The 22,436-nt window shown below is 48.3% G+C and overlaps 1 protein-coding gene across 2 annotated transcripts in view; it reads right to left on the bottom strand.

The window, feature by feature from the left end:
• The window catches only part of GRHL1 (grainyhead like transcription factor 1), a 48,021-nt gene extending 27,042 nt beyond the window's left edge, over positions 1-20,979 (bottom strand). Inside the window, exons 1-8 of one of the 2 annotated variants that reach the window (XM_084792204.1) lie at positions 20,795-20,979; positions 17,164-17,350; positions 15,376-15,446; positions 11,590-11,980; positions 10,841-10,917; positions 9,075-9,231; positions 8,534-8,645; positions 6,789-6,883 (exon numbers count right to left, since the gene is read on the bottom strand). In XM_084792204.1, the coding sequence (XP_084648330.1) occupies positions 6,789-6,883; positions 8,534-8,645; positions 9,075-9,231; positions 10,841-10,917; positions 11,590-11,980; positions 15,376-15,446; positions 17,164-17,350; positions 20,795-20,814 (1,110 nt within the window). In that variant the 5' untranslated portion in view covers positions 20,815-20,979. The other variant, XM_084792205.1, reaches the window with a different exon arrangement.
• Between the last annotated feature and the right edge of the window lie 1,457 nt (positions 20,980-22,436).

Below are 22,436 nucleotides of genomic sequence, written 5' to 3' on the forward strand. Positions count from 1 at the left end.
ACTGAGACGCTGCAGAGTACACACACCTTGAAATAATGTTGCAGCGAAGCCCAAAAGACGTGGCTTGTGAAGACGGCTCAAAGAGGAGCCATAGCACCCAGAGCAGCCGCCCCAAGGAAACGATCTTGGTATTTCTAACACAGGATGTATGTGGCTCTCTGTAGTGGATATACTTTGTAAATTTTTCCTTTAATGAGCATTTTATTTATTTATTTTTGGTTTTTCAAGACAGGGTTTCTCGGTGTAGCCCTGGCTGTCCTGGAACTCATCGTTTGGACCAGGCTGCCTCAGCCTCCCTAGTACTGGGATTAAAAGGGGTATGCCACTACACCTGGGTGTTGTGTTTATTTTTATTTATTTACTTTATGTGTGTGTAGGGGGCGGGGAGTTGTTGCTGTGTGCCAGAGAGGCCAGAGAAGGATGAATTATGCTCTGCTCTGTCAACATTCTGTCTTATTCCCTTGAGATGTAGTCTCCCCCAAACCTGGAGCTAGCCAGGTGACCAGTAAGCCCTAGTGGTCCTCCCGTCTCTGTGGTCCACAACACTGTGGTCCAGGCATGCACAAGCACACAAGGCTTCTGCCATGGGTGCCTGGGATATGAATTCAGGTCCTCAAGCACTTTACCCACCAAGCCGTTTCCTCAACCCTAAATATGAGCATAAGAGAAAACCCTTGTGGGCAAATGAATGTCAAGCAGGTGGCAGCCTTAGTTGTTGCCGAGCATGGAGGGATAGGTGTCCGTGTGTAGATAGCCCAGTACGATCTAGACAGCCTCACGGTCTGCCTAGACTCTGAAAGTCACTTCTGTGATGTAATTTTAGGAATACTTATTATTTAGTATACGGGGGAAGGGTCAAAGGAGAGATTGTGGGGGTCAAAGGAGAGACTGTGGGGGTCTTCTCTCTCCTTCCACCATGTGGATGCCGGTGATTGATGTGAACTGTTAGGTTCTGCAGCAAGCAATCTGCCCACTGAGCCATCTTGCTGGCCCATGGCCTGTGTTTTAAAAGTAACAGTATTTCCTGGCCTGTCTCCACTGAGGCAGCCTAGTGAGGACACACTTTAGTTTTAAGTCTCCTGCCCAGCTTTAATTGCGACTACAAGCACAATATTTGACTCATCTCTTTCCTCCCTCCCGCCCTCTCATTCACACTAGAAATACGTTGTGAAACAAACCAGACCTGTCCCAGCTTAATACAACCAAACATGGCCCCGCCTCATTTTAATGGCACCCATGATGGATGGCCTGATGGCCTCACTAGAATGGAATCCCTTTAAATGCAAGCAAAGTGTTCAGTCCAAACACATAAAAAAAAAAAAAAAAAAACCACTCTCACAATGAATTCCAAACATTATGCCTAGACAAAACAACAAACAGCCATTAAATTCATAAGCCTTGCATCCCACAAGCACACACAAAGCATCCCAAGTTCAAGTTACGGGGTGGCCACACCCCTTTTGCAGCCTCGAGCCTTGATGGCCCCACCCCAGGAACTCCACTGGCTCTTGCTGAGACAGGGAAACAAAAGGAAAGATGCCACTCCATGTAAACACGAGAACCCTCATGGTAAAGCTTATGGGACCTCAAGGTAGGCGTCAAATGGTTTTAATCCTCTTTACTTTGCAATATGAGCCTTTCCATGACAGAACCCTTGTGTTCCAGCACAACCATGCAGATTCTTGAGTACCTTCCCAGAGAGGTTGCACTATGACTCGGGCTGGCCTCCCAGCTCCTCCAGGGACAGGATGCTGCGCCTCTGGCCATCCTGGCCCTGCCCTGTCCCCTAAGCCTAAGGCCCTTCATGGAAGGCAAGAAATGGGAGGAAGCTACCTAGCAAGAGATGAAAAGTGTCACACCCAGGCAGGATCACAGCATGGAAAGATGCACTTCCATTGGTCAGCGAGCAGCCTTGTCACACACTGAGACTAAACAGCCTCCTTCTAGAGGTCTGATGGCAACTCACAAAGAGCACCAGGGGCCTTGCAGCCTTGAGCCAGCACACAATCCACGAAACACATGACACTCTCTGCAAGCATCTCCCTGGCATCACCCACTCCAGGGGCTTGGCCCTCACCTGACAGGGAGCACTTTGGGACTGGTAGTTTCTGAGTGGGACATGTGATTGTAGTCCCAGCACAATTTACCTTTAAGGCTACCAATTTAGATCAGCACTAGACAAACATATTGTATCCCTGGAGTTCATCACATCCTTAAATATCACAAAGATCATATCTTTAGTAAACAACAGAGAGATTGTGAGCTTGCTTTGAACTGCCGCCATCTTCCTCCTTGCCACTCTGTCTAGCTGGCCGTGGTCAGCGCCACTCCCCGACTGCTGCGAGACCTTCCTCGGTGCTCTCCAGAACCACTGAACTCCAGTGCAGTAGCTTTTTGGTTTATAATTTCCACTGCTCTGCAGCTGATTATCATCCAGTGTAAACTTATTTTTCAGCAGCGAAAGTGTTTTTCTATTAGTAAGTTTTCCTGTTAGTGTGTCTGCAATGCTGTTCCACTGGCCACAAGAGCTCCCGATCATAATAACCAGCTCAGAGCACTTGCTGTCCAGCTCGGGTCTAGCATTGCTCCCTCAGGTGCCTGGTTTCACAAGCTGTGAATAGGACCCGAGAGGGTTAAACGCTGCTGTGTGGTGTTGTCAACACCGGGCAGGGCAGCCATGAGTGACAGTCGCCCAGAGGACTCAGCTCTCCCTCTGACTCCTCTTCCCACTACTCACTTTTAGATCTCTAGGCCTCCCCCCGAATCATTAACTACATCTCAATGCTGCTGTAAACCCTAAGGCTGCAGATTCTAGGCCAGGAGCTCCAGCAGAGCCACAGCTCTTCCCTCCTGTTAGGCGGCTGCAGGACAGAGACCTTGTTGACGTTTCATGTGTGAAGTGGCACGCACATTTTCCCTCCACATGGTGCTGCTATACCTAAGATCTTAGGCTACTCCTCAAAAAGCCATCTAACTTATGGTCTATATGAGCTGTAGTCCTAGTGGTACAGCCTGGAACTCCAGACCTGGGGTTGGGGGTCTGCAGCTAGCCTTGCTGGCAGCTCAGCCACTAGCTGGATGCAGTCTGGCTCCTGCAGGGTGGAAGGACCGTGCCTACACAAGGGAGTGTCCATGTAGCTGAGCATGCGCCCACCTTGTACGCCCTCTCCTCACCGCCTGTCCCCTCTTCTCCCGGTGAGAGGGCCCTCATGTCTTGACCTTTGAATCCTACACTTTAACACCTTGCCAACCATTTAAGGTCCAAACGTAGACGCTGCTTCTTCCTGCTGAATTTATGTCCAGTAGCCTAGCTTGGCTACACAGCATTCAGGAATAAATTGGAGCTGCTGCCAGTGGAAGTTTAATGTCTAAACCGTAACTCGTGCGTGGACTTCTGGCCTGGGACTCGCTATGTCAACCAGCCTAGCTCCAAATTCAGAGGTTCGCCTGTCTCGGCCTCCTGAGTGCTGAATAAAAGGCATGCACCACCATGCCCAGACATTGATAGTTTTCAAAGTATCCTCTCTTTCTGCCCGACCACTGCTTTAAGAATGAACGGCTTTCCCCTTAAGGCTGCCATGGCTCCAACAGGTTCCTGCTTGCACCCGTGAGCACCATGCGCAGAGATGCACTATGAGCTGAGTCCAGGCTGGAGCACTGTTTTCCTGAGTAGCACATGAGCCAAAACATTCAGGGTTTACCTTTGATTGTTCTCAAAACAGAGACATCAAAGGGAAAGGCAGGAGTCTATGTACAGGTAGACACGGGGTCAGAATTGGGGCTTCGCTCACGCTGGCTTGCCAGAGAGTATATGTTATCACTAGAAAGGAATGCAGTCCATCATCCACCAACCTGGACGTTCGTGGGAGGGAGTCGGGAACCGACATATGCTGGGCTAGGGTATAGCTCACCTGAAGAGCATTTGCCTAACAAGCCTGAAGACCTGGGTTTAATCCTCAGTGCTACCAAAAAAACCAAAAACCAAACCAAACCAAACAAATGAAAGAATTAATTAAAAATGAACATACCTAAGGGAGAACAAGAAAGGAGCCATTTAAGAAGGTAGAGACTTTCATAAAATAAGTAAGTAAAGAAAACACCCCAACTATACAGGATTCTGCACGCACACCTAACTTGCCCTAGTTACCTTGAGGCACTAATTACTTTAAGTATGAAAACAGAAGCATGGACTTGGCTGGGAGAGCAAAGCATTTACTTGCTGGATTCTAACACATGCTTGCAACTGATGTCTGTATCAGCTTCATTAAAAAATGGCACACACCATGTCCTGGGTAGGAGAGGGCTGCGCGCACACTCTGAATTGGCTAGAGGAGGGAGCCAGCTCTGCCTGGCTTCAGTAGGCTGAAGCCTTGCCTCCTCCAGGAGCACTTCTCGGTGCTGGGAGGACCTGTCAGCCTTCTGCACCCCGCCCTCCCGCTTGCCTGTTTCCTTGGCCTTCCTTACTCCCACCCTCAAGCGTGACACATCTAGCAAACAAAGCACCCTGCCCATTCGTAGGTCCTTCCAGCCAAGATCTCCCAGGCTCTGACAAGTGCTTATTAATCCTGGCCACACCCATCAGACGGCAGAATTGGCCCCACCAGCCTTTTGCTTTTTCAGTGGTAGTAAAGGTGAAAAAAATAAAAATAAAAATAAAAATAAAAATAAAGAAAGAAAAGAAAAGAAAAAAAGAAAAAAAAACCCAAAAACCAAAAACCAAAACAAAACACAACCAAAACCCAAACAAACAAATGAAAAACAAAAAACAAAAACTGAGCTAGGGACTGGCATAAGTCTCACTAAGGCAGAGTAGAAAGCTCAGCGCGGCATGGCTGCTCCAGTTTCCCGGTGTGAAGCAGGAAGCACACACACCTCAGGAGCCTGAGACCAGAATCACCCAGAGGGCACGGCCGGCTCTTCTTACAGGGCTTCTTAGAAGCCACGCACTAAGTCCTACTGCAGTTTTAAATTTCCAAATAACTGAGACAAACATACAGGAAGTGGTGTGCCTGCTTCCCCCAGCAGCCCCTCTAAAACTTAACCCAGCTGTGGATGGGGCAGCCAGCGGACATTTGCATGGAGTGGTGTAGGCTGGCAGGAGAGCTGTCACAGCCCCAGAGCTTGTGCACACACTCTCCTGCAGTGGAAAGGTGCGCGCGCACACACATACACACACACACACACACACACACACACACACACACACACACAGAGAGAGAGAGAGAGAGAGAGAGAGAGAGAGAGATTGAGAGAGAGATAGATAGAGAGAGAGGGGGGGGGACGGGGGGGAGGGAGAGAGAGAGAGAGAGAGAGAGGTTCCTACTATGTAGTTCTGCCTGGCTTGGAACTCACAGAGATCCCCCTGTCTCTGCCTCCTGAGTGGCTGGCTAGTGAGGCTGGCAAAAGCATTGCAGTGGGTGGGACTTCTTTTGGGGCGACAGTATTCCCACAGAAGGTGCTCTGACTTTCATGGAACCAGCTGCTTTTCTTTTCACAGTTGTAGCTTCAGCTTTGTTCTGTTTGTGCTGCAGACACTGAGCCTTCTGCTTCCAGGTCAGTTTGTCTTTCTCTGGCAACTGACCTGGATGGTCAGGCACAAGGATTGCTTGCTACTCTTTACAGACCACCTGGCAGTGCTCTGTACCACCGAGTGCTGGGAGTAAAGGTGTGCACCACTAGGCCTGCCACATAACCCGGGCAACTTCAAGCTATAGAAGTCGAAGTTCTGGTAACTCTAAGCTTCTAATGCAGCATCTTGTCCCATGAATCACTGAAGTGGAGCAGGCATGAGATGCTGGGCACCACGCCAGAGCCTCAGGCATGCTTCATAGGGGCTGCACTCTCAATAATGACTCAAATTCTTGCCGAATAAGTAGAATAAGAAGGAGAGGCTGAAAATGACAGGAAGGTGATGAGAATGTAGTCTGGGGACCCTGGAAGAAAAGCAAAAATCTCACAGTGGCTCTTACTCCAACACCTGCCCAAGGGTTTCTGGGTCTGGGTCTCTCTCTCTCTCTCTCTCTCTCTCTCTCTCTCTCTCTCTCTATATATATATATATATATATATATATATATATATATATATATATATATATATATATTCGAGATAGGGTTTCTATATGTAGCCTTGGCTGTCCTAGAACTTGCTCTGTAGACCAGGCTGACCTCAAACTCAAAGATCTGCTGGCCTCTGCCTCCCAAGTACTGGGGTAAAAGGTGTGTGCCGCCACCACCTGACAAAACTCTAATAATTTTAATGAAGAGAATGGAGAGACGGCCACGGGAAGGGAGACACAACTTCAGAATATGCTTACTTGTCCCTAAAGGGGTTGAAAAGTCTCAAGTGGCCCTCTCAGTCTGGGGAAATTGTGCATTGCTGATAACTCGGATTTAGCCTTTCTGCAACAACCACACCTGGGTGACGGGATGCTGTCACACTGATCCTTACGTCACCAGTCACAGTGAGTGGAAGGAGGAGAAGGTGTGAATGTTACTCTGCAGATGAGGAAGTGAAGCCAAGGGAAGGAGGGCCTGGGTGGGACTGGGGGTCAGACAGGAGGCACCGGCAAATGACAGCTCAGCCTGGAGGTTTCACATACTGGACTCGTGTGTTGAGGGATGGCAAGAAAAATGCTGCTTTGGAGGAGGGTGGGACCGGAAAGGACAGTTTCATAACATCTAGGAGGGAAAGACATGTAGAAGTGCAAAACAGATCAGCTGTGAAGTCACGAAGCCCCTCCCATCTGTCAAACAGCTGGGAGGGCCGCGCCCCGGGCAGGGTGACATACCTTTGCTTCGTCGTTCATGTCCCAGGTGAAGGAGATGGCGTTGTACGCGATCTCTTCGATGTTGCTGATGGTATTGAAGCTTTCTTTGTAGTCAGCTGCACGAAGCAACGGGTGAGAAAAAGGAAGTCGTGACTGTTAGTTTCCGTGTGAGAGCGTGACAGGCCAAGGAAGACTTAGTTGTCTGTATTATCCTCTAGGGGACTTCAGTGAGCATTTTGTTGGGGGTAGAAATTCCAAAATAAAAAAGGAAAAAAAATAATCACAGGATTTTTTTTTAAAATCTAGGCAAGCTTAGATACAGTTAATTCCATGTCACTGGGTCAACATTAGGACGTTTACTTCTAAAAAGCCTAAGCAATGGCCTTAAGGCCTCATCTGTGGGATGAAGACTAGAACACAGTTCTTCTAAGCTGGCTGAGGAGACACTCGCCTACAATCCTAGAAATGGGGAGGCCAAAGCAGGAAGATTTTGCTGTGAATTCAAGGGCAGCCTGGGCTATATAACGAGTCTGAGACCAGCCTGAACTAGATCAAAAGACCTTGTCTGAACAAATTCAGCTCTTCTTATTCTTAAAAAAAAAAAAAAAGGAGAGCCTGAGGATTTTCCAAGGTAAAGAAACAAGAGTGATTCCTCGCGAGTATGGGAGAATGGAGAAATGGAAGGTCCCAGAGGGTCCTGGAACCCTACAAGAAGACCATCAAAGATGGCGGGTCTGGATCCAGGGGGGTCTGCTCAAACTACTGTACCAACCAAGGACAATGCATGCAGTAAACATTGAACCCCTATCCAGATCTAGCCAATGGACAGGACATTCTCCACAGGTGTGTGCAGAGGAGGGACTGACTATGACATGAACTCCAGTGCCCCCTATTTGACCACTCCCCCTTGGTGGGGAGGCCTGGTGGCACTCAGAGGAAGGGTAAGCGGACTACCAGAATGAGACCTAACAGGCTATGACCATATGGTGGGGGAAGAGGTCCCCTTCTGTCTCAGACTTAGGGGAGGGGAATAAGGTGAAGGAGGGAGGGAGGGAGGGAGGGAGGGAGGGAGGGAGGGAGGAACAGGAGGATACAAGTGAGGAGATAACAATTGAGATGTAATCTAAATAAACTACTTAAATTTAAAAAAAGAAAAAGAAACAGGAGCTCTTGATGGATGGCCACCTGTGATGCAGATGATCGTGTTGTGTGAGCCTGGAAACGGGAAGGGAACAGAGGCGTTGAAGAGCTGTGTCCTGGGCACCCATCACTGGGTTATCACAGACTAGCAAGATCAGCAACCTAGCTCAGAGCACAGCTGGAAATCTCCTTAGCATTATCTCTAAATAAAAGCCAGGTCATGTCCTAAAGAAGACATTACCCCTCCCAAGATGTGCAGACTGAGTGTGTGTGGGGGGGTGTAGCTCGGTGGTCGAGTGCTGGCTTGGCAAGTGGGCTGTCCTGGGTTCCATTCCCAGAACAGCAGAGAAGGGGACAAAAAGAAATGAAGGCTGAAAGTGGGACACTCCTATGTTAGCTGGCTCAAATTCCTGGCTTCAGAGTCACATGGCAAACCACTGCCTGGTGAAGGAAGTGAGGACAGAGCCCCGATTCCAGGAGCCACAGGACACTGCCTGGAACACATCTGTGGCTGGCATCAAAATTCAAACGCTTTCGGCAGGAAGTTCATTATTGCCAAAAATAACTGGATTTGGCGAGCTGGGCACTGGAGCCTCCGAATGGAGGTGGGCTTCTGGGCCACTCACCGATGTCAATACACCTCTGCTTAGCCGTGTGCTGTCGGGAGTGCCAGTACTTCCAGTGTCTTAGCTGGTCTTCCCTGCTTTTGTCTTCAGCAAAAACCACCATGATCACACTCTGGGGATGAGAACGCAGCATAGCATAAGGACACCAAGGGGTGAGCCGCTTCAGGGGACAAGTATTTATGAGTAGATGGTTCAGTTAAGGCTTAAAGCAACACTGGAGGACTAAGGAAGATTGCCTAGTGGTTAAGAACACATGCTGCTCTCCCAAAGGACCCGAGTTCCATTCCCAGTGCCCACAATAGGCCTCTTACAACGGCCTGTAACTCCAGTGCCAGGGGATCCAATGGCCACCAAAGGCATCTGTATACATGCACAAACACTCTGAGACCCGAGATTAAAAGTAAAAATAATCCTTAAAAACGAACCACAAGCCTTGGCACTCTCAGGCCTTTATTCGGAGTCACAAAGACCTGGCAGTCTTAGGAGCTAGGGTCGCCTGACAATGGCTTTCCTGGAGAAGACGATGAGGTGCAGAACTTACTCGAACTTTGCTGATAGGGTGGTGGATCCCTTCATTGCTGCTCACTTCCTTTAAGGTGACAGGATAGAACTGGCCTTTGTTCAGGTACGTCATAGTGCTGTCCCCTTGCTTCTGCCGAAGTGACTTTGAGGCTTCTAGGGTATACTCAAAGTTATTCCTACAGGACAAAGAAGCAACAGGTCTGGGCCAGTCTCTTGAAAGCTTCCGGTACACTTCAGTACCGTTCTGAAGGACTTTGGTGTGTGTGCGGGGTGGGGGGTGTGCAGGGTGTGCAGGGTGTGCGGGGTGTCTGAGACAGGAGGCCACCAACAAACACCCGGCTGGCTATGCCATGATAGAAGCAGCACTTGCCCGCCCCTCCCCCCTTACTTGATAAAAAGGATCCTAAACACAAGTGCTTAGTGGCCAGAAACTCCCAGATCGTGGGCTACGGAAATACCGATGACAAGATCTATGATGTAGTGTTAACAGCTAGACATTCGGACACTTGGGCTACAAATGCTATAGGAACCGGGAAGGTGGTGGACGGAGCCTCACGGGGCTTGCTGCCAATCTGGTGCTTACGGAGCAAAGGTTGCAAATAGGGGCTGAGAGCCGGGCACCCAGCCATTTGGCTGGCAGCACGCTCTTGTTGCTTCTGCCTGCAATCTGTCTCTAGACAGGTCCTCCACGACTGCCTATGCTTCCTGTGGCTTTACACAGCCACTCAGAACCTTCCTAGACTGGACGTTGGCCAATGACATCTATGCTTATAAATAAAGTTTTATTAGGACACAGCCACGCCACTTGCTCGTGCCTTATCTGCAAACCCCTTTTTCATTATAACGGCAAAGCAAGGTAGTCACAAACTACAGAGGGGTTATCTAGTTCTAAAAGCCTAAAATATTTGCTATGTAACATGTCATCAAGAAAGCTTGCTAGCTCTATCTCAAACCTTAATGTTTGGGAGTTTGTGATCCTTGCACCTTGGGACATGCTTATAAAGGAAGTCTAAACTCCTCCAAATCCAGAAGGGCCCTACATTTACGTATTTATTTATTTATTTATTTTTATGTAGTTGGTGTGCAGTCAGAGGACAGCTGCCCCCTTCTTCAACACGGTGGCTTCCAGGGATTGAACTTGGGTCATCAGGCTTAGGGCAGGCACCTTTACCTATCGAGCCATCTACTGGCCTTTTGTTTTTGTTTTTGTTTTTTGAACTGTAAAATATGATACAGTTAAACACATAAAACAAAAATAATGAAATCCTAGACTTAAAAAAAAAATCCTGTGGTGTTTATATATTTCTCATGAACCTAGAATGTGCTCCAATTTCTAGAGTAGGGTGCAACTTCGCCAAGCTAAAACTAATTTTGCTGGGTTAGAAAAAAAAGTTGCATGTGTTTATTCTATCATTAACAAGAATAATAAAGCTTTTTGTCCACTTAATTTACCCCTAAACTGTCAGCTATTTGTACACTTTTGGGAACAGAAGAGGCACCACTGACTGACCTGCATTAACCCCCATCTCTCCTTTCAGATTCCATCCCATGACACCACAGAAGGAAGCCAGGGAAGGAAAATGCACCAACACCAGGAGCGAGGAAACTGAAAACCGGAGTGCCGCACCAAAAGTCGCCTACCCAAGATAAGGCCACAGCTGGCAGAGTCAGAGAAAGAAGGAAGCACACCAAAGCCACCTCAGGTTTGTCAGGACCAACACACCAAAAAGAGAAACCACCACAGATGCTGAAAATCCAAAAGTCAAATGAAAAGACAACTATTACCCAGAAACACTGTCAAACACATAGTCCTCTGAATTCATGCCGGGCATCCGAAGACTGAGATCCGAGGGGAAGAAAACCTGAAATATCAATGTAGTGAGCCATGGCCATTGAACTATCATCACGGTTACTAAGGACCTAGATCTGTGTGTGGCATATGGTAACCCACAACCCTTTTGAGGCTCACTTCAAAATAAGAACCCTAAATCTATAGGGGAAAAAAGTCAATTAAGAAAAGTTTACAAAGCTGAGCGTGCTTGTGCACGCCTGTCATCCCAGCACTTAGGAGGCAGGTGGATTTCTGAGTTTGAGGCTAGCCTGGTCTACAGAGTGAGTTCCAGAACAACTTTCATGGGTCTAGGATGAAAACTAAAGAAATAACTATGAGACTGTGCTATGTAGTCAGTGGAAGATTACGCACGGTCTCCCTTTCTCTCGCGGCCCAGCAAATCTCTTAGCAAAAACCATAATTGTTCACTCAGCTGTTGGTAAGATTACCCATGTGCCCTTGATGATAATTTTTGGATTTGTAGGTTTAGCTTACAAATTATACCTACAGGCCTTTCTCTTAAAAAAAAAAAAAAAGGAGAAGAAGAAGAAGAAGAAAGAAATTAAGAAAGAAAAGAAAAAAACTTTTATTCCTGATCCACTCATTCTGGGCTAAGTTTCAAGCTTACATAACCAGGAAAAGGTGGAACTCAATACTTAGACAAACATGCCGCTGTCTTAGGAAGATGGTTTGTCTTTCATACCTCCTGAACGCCCTCCTTGAAGGTCTCGGAGAAGGTGGAGTCTGGGGTCCTCCGCTGAGCATTGGGAGGCTGAGTGCCAGAGCTGAACTGGTCAGTGCTGAGGCTCCGGTCGAACACCACCACACGTTCAGAGGGCTCGGAATGGTACACTGTCGGGGGAATTCCCACAGCAAAGCCGTGTGGCTGGATTTCTGTCTTGATGGAGTGGGTAGGCATGGTTGCTATGGAGACAGTGACCGTTGTATCGGGAGCCGTCAGGTGGCCTCTCTTATCAATGCCCAGTTGGTTGCCATGGGGGAGGACAATGTTGAAGGGCACATTTTTCAACACTTGTACTCTGTTTTCTCCAGCAGAAATGAGGGGCTGCTCTGTCACATTTGGTACGCTGGCCCTTCAAGAAAGGGGACAGGACACTATAGTTTCAACCTTGATGCTGATGTGGTGCTTTGATGATTTGGGAGGAACAGGTGTTGGGGCTCGAACCAAGTGCTTTTTACGTACTTAGCACATGCGCTAGTACAGATAAGGCCACACTTGATGATCTGGGCTGCCCACAGTAGCAATACACTTGACAGACGCCAACTAAACAGAAAATGGTGACGACATCATCAAGCAAAACGCTTTTAAAAGCAAAGCACAATTGCTCTGAAATGCTGGGACCAGAGCTCTCCTCCAGTACGCGCTATTCCCAGTAATCCTGCTGGGCCCGCTCATACTTTAGTATAAACCTGCAGCTGTAAGTGCAATCTGAGCAGTTGGAGTAAAACCACAGATCCTGGGCGAGACCACCGGGGTTCGCATTGTGTGTCAGCTTGCGGAAGCTATTTTGCCTGTCAGGACTGTACTCTTCTCTGTGAAGAGGAAAAGCAGTCTGCCCTGGCTGGCCCCTCTGCTGCTGTGACAAAACACCACAAGCCCAAGCAATGCGAGGGAGGAAAGGCTGTAGGTGACAGCCCACCATGGAGGAGAGCCATGGCAGGGACTCCAGGAAGACCGTGGAGGAACACTGCCCGCTGGACGGCTTCCACGCGCTTGGCCACCTCTTTTATAGCCCAGGTCTGCCTGCCTACAGGTGGAACCACCCATGGTGGGCTGGGCCTCCTACGCCAATCAGTAGTCAACAAAATGCCCCCAGAGAGACGCCACCAGCCAATCTGCTGGAGGGAATTCCTCAGGTGTGCTTCCTTCTGCCCAGGTAGATTTGTCTCACGTGGGTGCTGAGGATGGAATTCAGGGTCCAACATCTGGCACACAGATGCTCAAAAGTAAGCAGACCTGAGCACTACTTTCTAATACTGATGCTATCTGGCTTTCCCAAGGAAAACTCATTACCATACTTTTCCAGGAGATATTTTATATAAAATTAATTGTAGTATAATATTTGCATAATATGAATAAGTAGTTTAAAAATTCATTATTTTTGTGTATGTCTGTGTGTATACATGTGCATTTGTGTATGTATATGTACATGGATGTGTATATATATGTGTGTGTATGTTTATATGTACATGTATGTATACATGTGCAAGTACACGTGTATATACGCGTATCTCTGTGTGTGTGATGCATGTGGCAGCCTGCTGAGGTCAGAAGTCAGCTCTGTGGAGAGTTCTTTCCTTCTGCCTTTACTTGGGCTTCAGGGAGGAAACTCAGACCTGCAGACCTTTTCCTTACTGAGCTGTCGTCTCCCAAACCCCAAATGGAGAGTTTTAAAAAGGGAATCTGAAAATAAAATAAAATAAATGTGTTAGCTTTGTCTTATTTCCTACTACTGGGGATGGAACCCAGAGCCTTGTATCCGGTTAGCAAGTGTCCACCACCAAGCTTCCGTGGTCCATGAGTGTGGTTTTTGTTTTGTTTTTTTGAGTCAGGGTTTCTCTGTGCGGCCTTTGCTGACCTGGACTTGCTCTGTAGACCAGGCTAACCCCAAACTCACAGCAATCCGCCTGCCACTGCCTCCCAAGTGCTGAAAATAAAGGCGTGCACCACCACGCCCGGCTCACAAATGTGTTAATCTTACAAATGGAAAGTGTCAAGGAACAAGAGCAGCAACACTATCCCAACCCTAAGCTGCACATTCCTCCTGAGGACCGAGCCTAAAGCAAATGTCGGGAAGCTGAGGCAGGGGGATGACCGCTCCAGGACAATCAGGATAATCTGAGATGAAGAATCAAAGGTTTTCACTGTGGCTTTGTCATAGCACAAGTCTAGACATGGCTGCAAAACTAGGAACTTTTCCAGTTTGTGTCACGACACCGCAGCAGAAGCGCATAAAGTGAAGATGGGTTAACCCGACTGTTAAAAGAGAGAACAGCTCCAGCTTTCCCACTGGCGAGGCTGGCAACAAACACATGTTGGCTTCCACCATTTCTCCTTTCCCTGTGCTTGAAAAGATTCATAATAAAAAGTAAAGAAATAGGTAGGATCTATAAATAAGCCACTCTCCGAAAATAATTATGAAGATTTAAATACCAATATGGAAATACTTATGAAACAAATTAAGGGGAATAAATGCATACTTCCAAAAGTTGTCTGCCGCAGTAAAAAAATCGTTGTCAGGAGTGTGCAACATGAATTGTTCCTCATTGCTTAAGTCAATTTCTGTAGTCTTCCACCCCAGGACAGAACCTGCCTATGTAGCCCAGGCTGGTCTTGAACTCCTGTTTCAGACCCCCTAGGATTATAGGTATATGCTACCATTCCCAGCTGTTTTGTTCTTTATTACCAGTAAAACATCGGGTAATTGAAAAGCCGTTTTTAGGGCTAGCAAGATGGGCCAACGAGTAAAGGTCCTTGCAGCCAAGTTGAGTTTGATACCCAGAAGCCACATAGCGGCAAGAGTGAACATCCGGTGAGCTGTCCTCTGATCATGGCATGTGCGCCTTGGTACGCACAAACATGTTCATGCACACAAAATAAATAAATGTAGAATGTGTCTTTTAAAAACATTTCCAGGAGCCAGGCATGGTGATGCACACCTGTAATCATAACACTTGGGAGGCAGAGGCAGAGGCAGGAGGATCTCTGAGTTTGAGGCCAGCCTGGTCTACAAAGCGAGTCCAGGACAGCCAAGGCTACCCAGAGAAACCCTGTCTTGAAAAACAAAAATCCAAACAAAACAAAAGTTTCCAGGCCATAAGGTTGAGACTTAGTTAACTTATAAAAGTTTTAACCTATACTATTTAAAAGATGCCTTCAGGAGGTGTTCAGACATCAATTCACTGTTTTACTCGGGCAGCTATTCAAGAGGCATTGGTCCTTAACTTTTCTTCTTTTGCAGATCTGGGATTGAAGCCAGGGTCTTGCCTGGCATGGGCAACTGCTCTACCACCAAGCTGCATGCCAAGCCTTGCTTTGTCTGAAACACACTCTTACAAGAGTCCAGGCTAGCTAGAACTCACCAGCACCCTGCTTCTGCCTCCCAGGGGCTGGGGTTACAGGCATGTGCCACCACACCCAGGGCCTTTTCTTTTCTTTTGTTTTTAGACACTTCCCCTTGTCTCATTCCCCTTTGGAGTGTCTCAATACAGATGAGCAAACATCCCTCCAGAGTGGTAGAGGTTGATATTTATGTTTTCTAGGGAAGGGAATGCGGCCTAAGTAGACAGATAACTTCTCAGAGTAACAGAGGTGAATCAGCAACAGACTCTGACTCTGAGATGACAGGTCACTCTGTCATCTCCTCCAGTAGGCCGTTCCAGCTCTGCTTCGCAGAGCCCGCCTCTTCACTTGTATACCGAGCATACAAATGTCTGCTGTGCCTGCTGTGCTGTAGGCTGCACTTACCTTTTGCTATGCTCTGGTTCTGAGTGCTCCCCCTCTGGCTTTGTGGCTGATGACCGGCGCTCTCTGGGAACCTAAAGCATTAACACCAAAGAAAGCTGTTCAGTCCTTACCCAGGGGGAGAAGCCTTCACCCGAAGGAGCAAGCTCACTTAGTCACTCGCCTCCTGATTGTCTGCTAGGCACTGGGTAACATCTGTCCCGAAGGAGCTAATAGTCCGGTCACCACTGCAATGGGTGAAGAACAACTGCCGAACAGAATCACTTTGCACTGAGAGTTAGGATTTCTTCTGTCTTTAAAATTTTAAAATATGTATTTTATGTGTATAAATGTGTTGCCTGTACCTATGTCTACACCACATGCACACACACCAGGGTCAGAGAGGGCCGTGGGAGTGCAGTTATAGATGCTGTGAGGCACCATGTGGATGCTGGGAACTGAACCTGGGTCCTCTGGAAGAGCAGCCAGTGCTCTTAACCACTCAACCATCTCTCCAGCTTCGGGTTACTCCTTTTCTGACTCCTCTTTTCTTTGCCCCAAAGCTGAAGAGCAGACAAGTGACACCGGGTACACTGTTGCATTAACCCACCTGAGACATGGACAAATAAGCACACAGACACTGTTGAGATGTGTGTGGGTGCCTTGCACTGCAATTTTCCACCACTGACAATAAAATAAAGGGCTTGAGGAGATGGCTCAGTGGTTAGGCCTGCACAGTGCCCTGGCACAGGGGTTTGGATCTCAGCATTCACATTAGGCAGTTCACAACCACCTGTAACTCCAGCTGCAGGGGATCCAACTCCCTCTTCTGGTCTCTACCCACACCTGCACGCATATGTAGAGACTTCCCCACACAACCCCATACACATACATGTAACTAAAGATAAATAGATCTTTCTGTGAAAACATGAAACTAAATATTGTTTGATTTATTAGCAATATGTTTTCAAAAGCATTGCTAACTATTAAGTAACAACAACTGATACCTACAGCCTACTAACTCAACCAGCCATCCCTCAGCATCTGCCATTGGTCAATGCCAAGGAGAAAGCAAACACAGGCCACTCCCCAGCACCAGAAAGGGCAGTCTGTGGCAGGAAAGGAACTGGGGTTGAAACCCTAAGTGAATGCATCCAAGTTGCTGGGCCCGAGAGTCAAAAGTGACACCCAGGCTAGCCATATGGCCTGTGGTGCACTGCACACACATGAGCGGCACTGTCCAGTGGACAGTGATTGGCAGCTGACTCACTGGGCCTCATTAACAACTGTGAGACAGACCATGTACAAACCCATACACAGTACACGTGATAGTCGATGTTAATTCAGCTGTTTAAAAACAGGCAAGAAAACGTGTTCTGATCTTAGAACCAGGTCCCAGAGTTGTAAACGTGTACATTTCCCCCAAAGCATCCCAAGGCTTTGTAGTAGCAGTAGAGGCAGGCGCCCTGATCTTCTGGAAAAGGAAAGCACAGGTCAGACAGCAACCAACCCCTTTTCATGACGCCAGGAACCAAGTTTGTTAAAATGTTCTACCTGGAGGAGACACAGCTACTACCTTCTTTTATAGCAGCGTCTCCTTCAGCAAGGGCCAGAGCAGCTGTTTAAAAAGCACCCTTTGATTCTATGATTGTTGATGCTCAGCTTTGAACCACCGAAAGCCTTGTGAAACTATTTATAGCCACTACAGAGGCAACCAGCCTGACGTTCCACCAGCGAGCGACTGTTTTATAGGCTGCTGAGTCAGGTGCGTCTGAGGAGGGCGTTGGGGGCTGTGAAGAGCCCACAGCCTACCTTGTAGTAGTCATAGAGCAGGCCCAGCGCAGCTGCGCTGTCTTCGTCGCCATTGATGCTCATCATCGCTTTGGTGGCTGCAGTGAGAGGGTTCTCCAGGAAGGACTTCCAGGCCTCATCGTCGCTGGTGTAGGGGCGCCGCTGCGGATAAAGGGCTTCGTTCTGAAGAACCAGCACTGGCCTTTTGCTTCAGAGGAAGAAATGCAAAGTTAAACCCCTTATTTCCCACAGCGAGACAGCCTACCAGCTGTTTGAAAAACAAAACTAAAACTGAACAAACAGTTCTTTGACATTCCTATAAAATAGGGCAGATGGCCCTGTGCCAGGACATAATTACAGGTGGGAGGCAGACCAGTGGCACAGCAACTGCCTAGCATGGGCAAGGCACTGGGTTCTATCTCCTGCGTTACAATGAATTGAATCCCAATAGCTTTTGAACGTGCGCCTGAAGAAAATCCAATAAAGTAAACGAAATGGTGTGCACACTCCTCTTAAAATACTTTTGAAATAAATGAAAACTCTCAGAAAATTCAGATTTGGTTTACAAAATGTTTTTTTAAAGGCGTATTTCAAATCATCTCATGGTGTGTTAGCTACGTCAATGACCTTAGTAAGTCAAATGAAGACACGCTCAGAAGGCAAAGCATACTTAAGGACCTTGTCAGACACACTGAGATGATGCTATTTGTCAAACTCCAAAACTACCCCCAAGAGGACGCAGGGCTCTTCAGGTGTTTTACAACAGCACACGCGGGGATAGTGAGAGGCACGGATGTGTGTTAAACACACTCAAGCACACGCAAGGCTCATCATGCTGCTGCTACGCGTGACTTTCCCCTTTCCCCTGCCGATGCCATGACTTTTAACAGCTCCTTCTGAGCAACAGGGCCGGAAGGTGGACGGAAAGCAAAAGGGACATTTCACTTAATCCTTCAGGGTATGTGAGAACGTTAGAAGACTGCACTGTTACCAGCAGAAAGAGCTTGGAATGTAGCCAGAGGGGACTATATGTCAATAAAGAAGCATGCGCGAGCATGGAAGGGAATTGCTCATCTTACAGATAAACACTTAACCTACAACAAGTGAAACCACAGAAATAAAACCAGCCTTTAAAAAAGACAAACAGACAAACAAAACCAGTGGTGGACAAATGTGGTTTCAAAAATCTTCACATGCCTCTGGTAAGATGGCTGGGGTGGGGGTTGGGGGAAGCACGTGGTTCCATCCCTGGGACCTACAGAGAGGAAGGAGAGAACGGATTCCTACAAGTTGTCCTCTGACTTAGACACACACACACACACACACACACACACACACACACACACACACACACACACCAGCAAATTCTCCCTTGGCTGCTGAGATGGATCGTCTGGTAAAGGCACCTGAGTTATATCTCTGAGACTCCATATGGTCGAAAGAGAGAAAGAAAGGCCTTGTGATAAGTTATCCTCTGACCTCCGTGTGTGTGTGTGTGTGTGTGTGTGTGTGTGTGTGTGTGAGAGAGAGAGAGAGAGAGAGAGAGAGAGAGAGAGAGACAGACAGACAGACAGAGACAGAGACAGAGAGACAGAGAGAGAGAGGACATAGGGAAGAGTGAGGAGAGTGCAAACACAAACTCATAAAATAAAATAAATAAAATATAAAAAAATCTTGAGCACATGACTTCTCTGCTCACTGTCAGGGGGCTTCCTGGGCTCAATCCCCAGTGTTCCCTTCCTCCTCAAATAAATAAAATCTTTATTAGTTTTTCACACCAGGCAAGACCGTGTCATGCTAACAGTGCAGTTTGTGGGAAAAATCCAGAAAAATCAATGGTGATTTTAGTGACACTCTACAGGAGATTTCGTTTAAATGATTCAAGCAAACACTACTGATTCCAAAAACTGGAAATGTCAACAGGCTCAACAACTGTTCGGCTGGTACTATTTAATAAGTCAATAGAAAGGAAAAAATGGAACATTGACTTTAGCAAGACGAAGCAATCCTTTTTGTGTGTGTGAAGGAAAAAAGAACGGAGGCGGTGTCTGGAACTTCTCTGAATTATGGCTGTCCAGGCTGGGTTCTCATTGCGACACACGGATGAAACATGCAAATGGCCTAGAGGTGACCTACCTTTTCTAAAAGTGAGTGTAGAAAGTCTGATTATCTTCCCAAGTAATCAACAAAGGCTAGGGCTTGGCACTCACCCAAATCCTTCAAAAACAGATAGAGACTTAGAAGAAGGGGGGGGGGGAGGAGGAATAAATCCAGCAGCTTCATTTGCCCAGGGAAGGCACAGCTGCTTTGGAATGCATGTCTTTAACTTGAGCTCATGAAGACTAGTCTAAGGGTTCACATCTGAGGGAGGCTTATTAGTTTGAAATGTAAAAAACAAGAAAACTTATATTTACAAACTCAAGTTTTTTACCAAAGAAAGAAAACCACAAGATGGCATCCCCCAAGCCTTTGGGTCTTGAGGCCAACAAGTGAGACGGTTGTACCCTGGTGTTCTGCTGAGCTATCATTAATAGCCTAATAGCTACTTCCAGAAGATTTCTGACAGCAGTCGGCTCCTTTAACAGTCATAATGCTAGTTTTTCAAGCTTCCTTTCTTCTCCCATCCTATCGTACATTGGTACAAGCATCAGAAAATAGGTATTTTCCAAGTGCCTTTATGTCTGCAATCACCCTGAAGGCATTGTATATTTCCAAAGTATGGCTAAGGCCGAGAGGTTAGCGCTGGGACTTTTGCCTCCTCAGTAAGTAGAGAAATAAACACAAGAACAATTTGCAGCCTACGTCTTCAAGACCAGCAAACTGTTGTTTCGGCCCTGAAGGTTCATGGGTGTTTTCAAATGAGTCTCAGACATTTAAGAGCTATGGATCAGGATTCTAAAATGAGAGCCGAACACGACTGAACTGCATTTTCTTCTACAAGACAAGATTAATCTCTTGCTGATTCCACACACAGATAATCTCCTTTAGAAAACAGGCACCAGAAAATCTTTAACAAGTAACTACAAAGCCAATTCTCTGCTCCAGATACACTGAGCTGAGATAGATGGGCTCTGTCTTTCAGGACATCTTTAAAAGGTTGCGAGTAAAATCCAGAACTATCTGCCCTGGCCCCTCACCAGTCCTGCCAACGTCCGATCACATCTTACACCATCACTGAACATTTCTCGCTACTTTCTTGAATCCCCAACTCCAAAAAGCAATCTCGATTGGAGCGCATTCTCTAGCGTTATCACCCCGCTTGCAGTTTCTTCCTCTTGATATTCCCGAACAACAAAAATAGTCTTCTGTAATTACCGTCGGTGATGCAAGGGCCCAAGAACACCCACAGCAGTTTTCTCACACAGAAGCCGCGGCGAAGAAACGCGCGGGCAGCGGACACTTCAACCTTCCCCTAGATAGCTTGCTCCCGCAGCTCGGCAGGTGACAGCAGGCTGCCCGGGGTCCACCCGTCCCCACCGATCCATGGGCGCGCGGGACGCGGGGCCCGGGAGCCCTCCGACAGCGAGCCGGGTGTCCCCCGCGCCTCGCCCCGCCCAGCCCGGCCTCGCGGCCCCCGGAGCCCGCGCCGTCGCGGCGGCAGGTGCGGTGGCCCCCGGGCCCCTGGCCGGACTCGCGCCCGCGCTTCACTCACTTGTCGTACTCCTGTGTCATCGCGCTCGCTCGCCGCTGCCGGGCCGCAGAACTGGACTTTCGGGTTGGGACAGTACACCCGATCCGGGGGGGAGGAGGCGGCGGCGCGCGGCGGCAGGCGGTGGGTCCGGAGCGGCGGCCCCGACGGGTTGGGTTCGCTTTTCTCGCTCTGAGCCGGCTCGGCGCGGGCTGCGCGCTCAGGGCGCTGGGCTCGAACTCCCATTGGCTGGCTGCGAGCCGGCTCGGGGCGGGGCTTCAGGAACTGGGAGGCGGGGAGACCATCCTGATTGGTAGGATAGAAGGATGGGGCGGAGCCTGAGGGCCGGGCGTGGGCCACGCGGTGCTCGGCGGGGCTGGGGAGTTTGCGCGCCGCTGGCCTGGGTGGCGCCGGCCCCTAGTGGCGCCGGCGCCGCGAGGCTTCGGCGCGCACCCGCGTGGGCGCGTCTCACCTTCCAGCTCGCGGTCACTTCCCCGGCCCCTTGGCCTTTACCTGGGAAATACCTTTTGGAAGAAGGTTCCGTTCTGTCTTTGCCGCTGTGCAGGTTTGGAGTTTTCCTGCTGGTCCATCTCATAGTGTCCACTGTGTGTGACAGTCGCAAATCTGCGCAGTCCCTTAATGGCTCATTTTTCCCCGGCCAGCGGTCCCTGTTTATTGGGTGCCTACCAAGTGTCAGGAGCATTGGGCCTTCCCAAGCTCCAGAGGACCCCATCAGTTTCCCGAGGGCATCTCTGCTTGCTTGGCTTTTCATCTGCCCAGACCTCTATTTTGGGCTTTAGCATTCTCAACTCCTAGCTGCCTGTGTGCCTTCTCTTTTTGGTCAGCTCCAGGTTGTTTTCCCTCTTTTCCTCCTATACTACCCTTCCCCCTGAAGGAATTTTGGGGTTTTTTGTTTGTTTGTTTGTTTGTTTTGTTTTGTTTTGTTTTTCTACGAGTTTGCTTCTTTAACCTCAGCCCCAGGCCTACTGCAGTGCAAACAGGTTTCCTAGACACCAAGAACAAGGCAGAGACGGGCCAGGCCAATTTCCCTGCTTCCTAGAGCGTCCTAGTTTGGGAGTCACCGTGACTCCTTTGGTGGCAAGTCTACAGGCAGATGGGGAAAGCAGGGTGGAGCGCTGAGCTTAAAGGTGAAGATGGTGAGGAGTGAGCATTCAAGGTATTTCGTAGGGGTGAAGGCACAGCCATGGACTGGGATCAAGGGGACATCAGCGTGTCCACTGAAGAGCTGGGAGAGCAGTGTGGCCAGAGAGTAACTAGGCACTGGCGCAAACTGTGGAGTCCCGCAGGTTTCTGTAAGGTCTTAAGTGAGGAAGCTTTGGAGAGCGTGGGGGTAGGGCATAGACAGACCTCACTCGTGTTTTAAAATAATCTGGCCATGGAATGGTAGGGAATCAATGGGAGGCAATTTCACAAATTCAAGCCAAAGAAAAACAGTAGCCAGACGCATGGCCTAGGGTGATGGAGCAGTGAGAAATGTTTGAATCCTAGAAGAATTTGTGTTAGAACTAACAGGATTTCCTGAGTCCTGAAGAGCATGTTTTTGGTTGTTTTATTTTGTTTTTCGAGACAAGATTTCTCTGTGTAGCCTTGGCTGACTTGGAACTCACTCTGTAGACCAAGCTGGCCTCAAACTCAGATATCCATC

The sequence above is a fragment of the Acomys minous genome (assembly GCF_964271855.1).
Source record: "Acomys minous genome assembly, chromosome: 8".
In the NCBI taxonomy this organism is placed as follows: Eukaryota; Metazoa; Chordata; class Mammalia; order Rodentia; family Muridae; genus Acomys; species Acomys minous.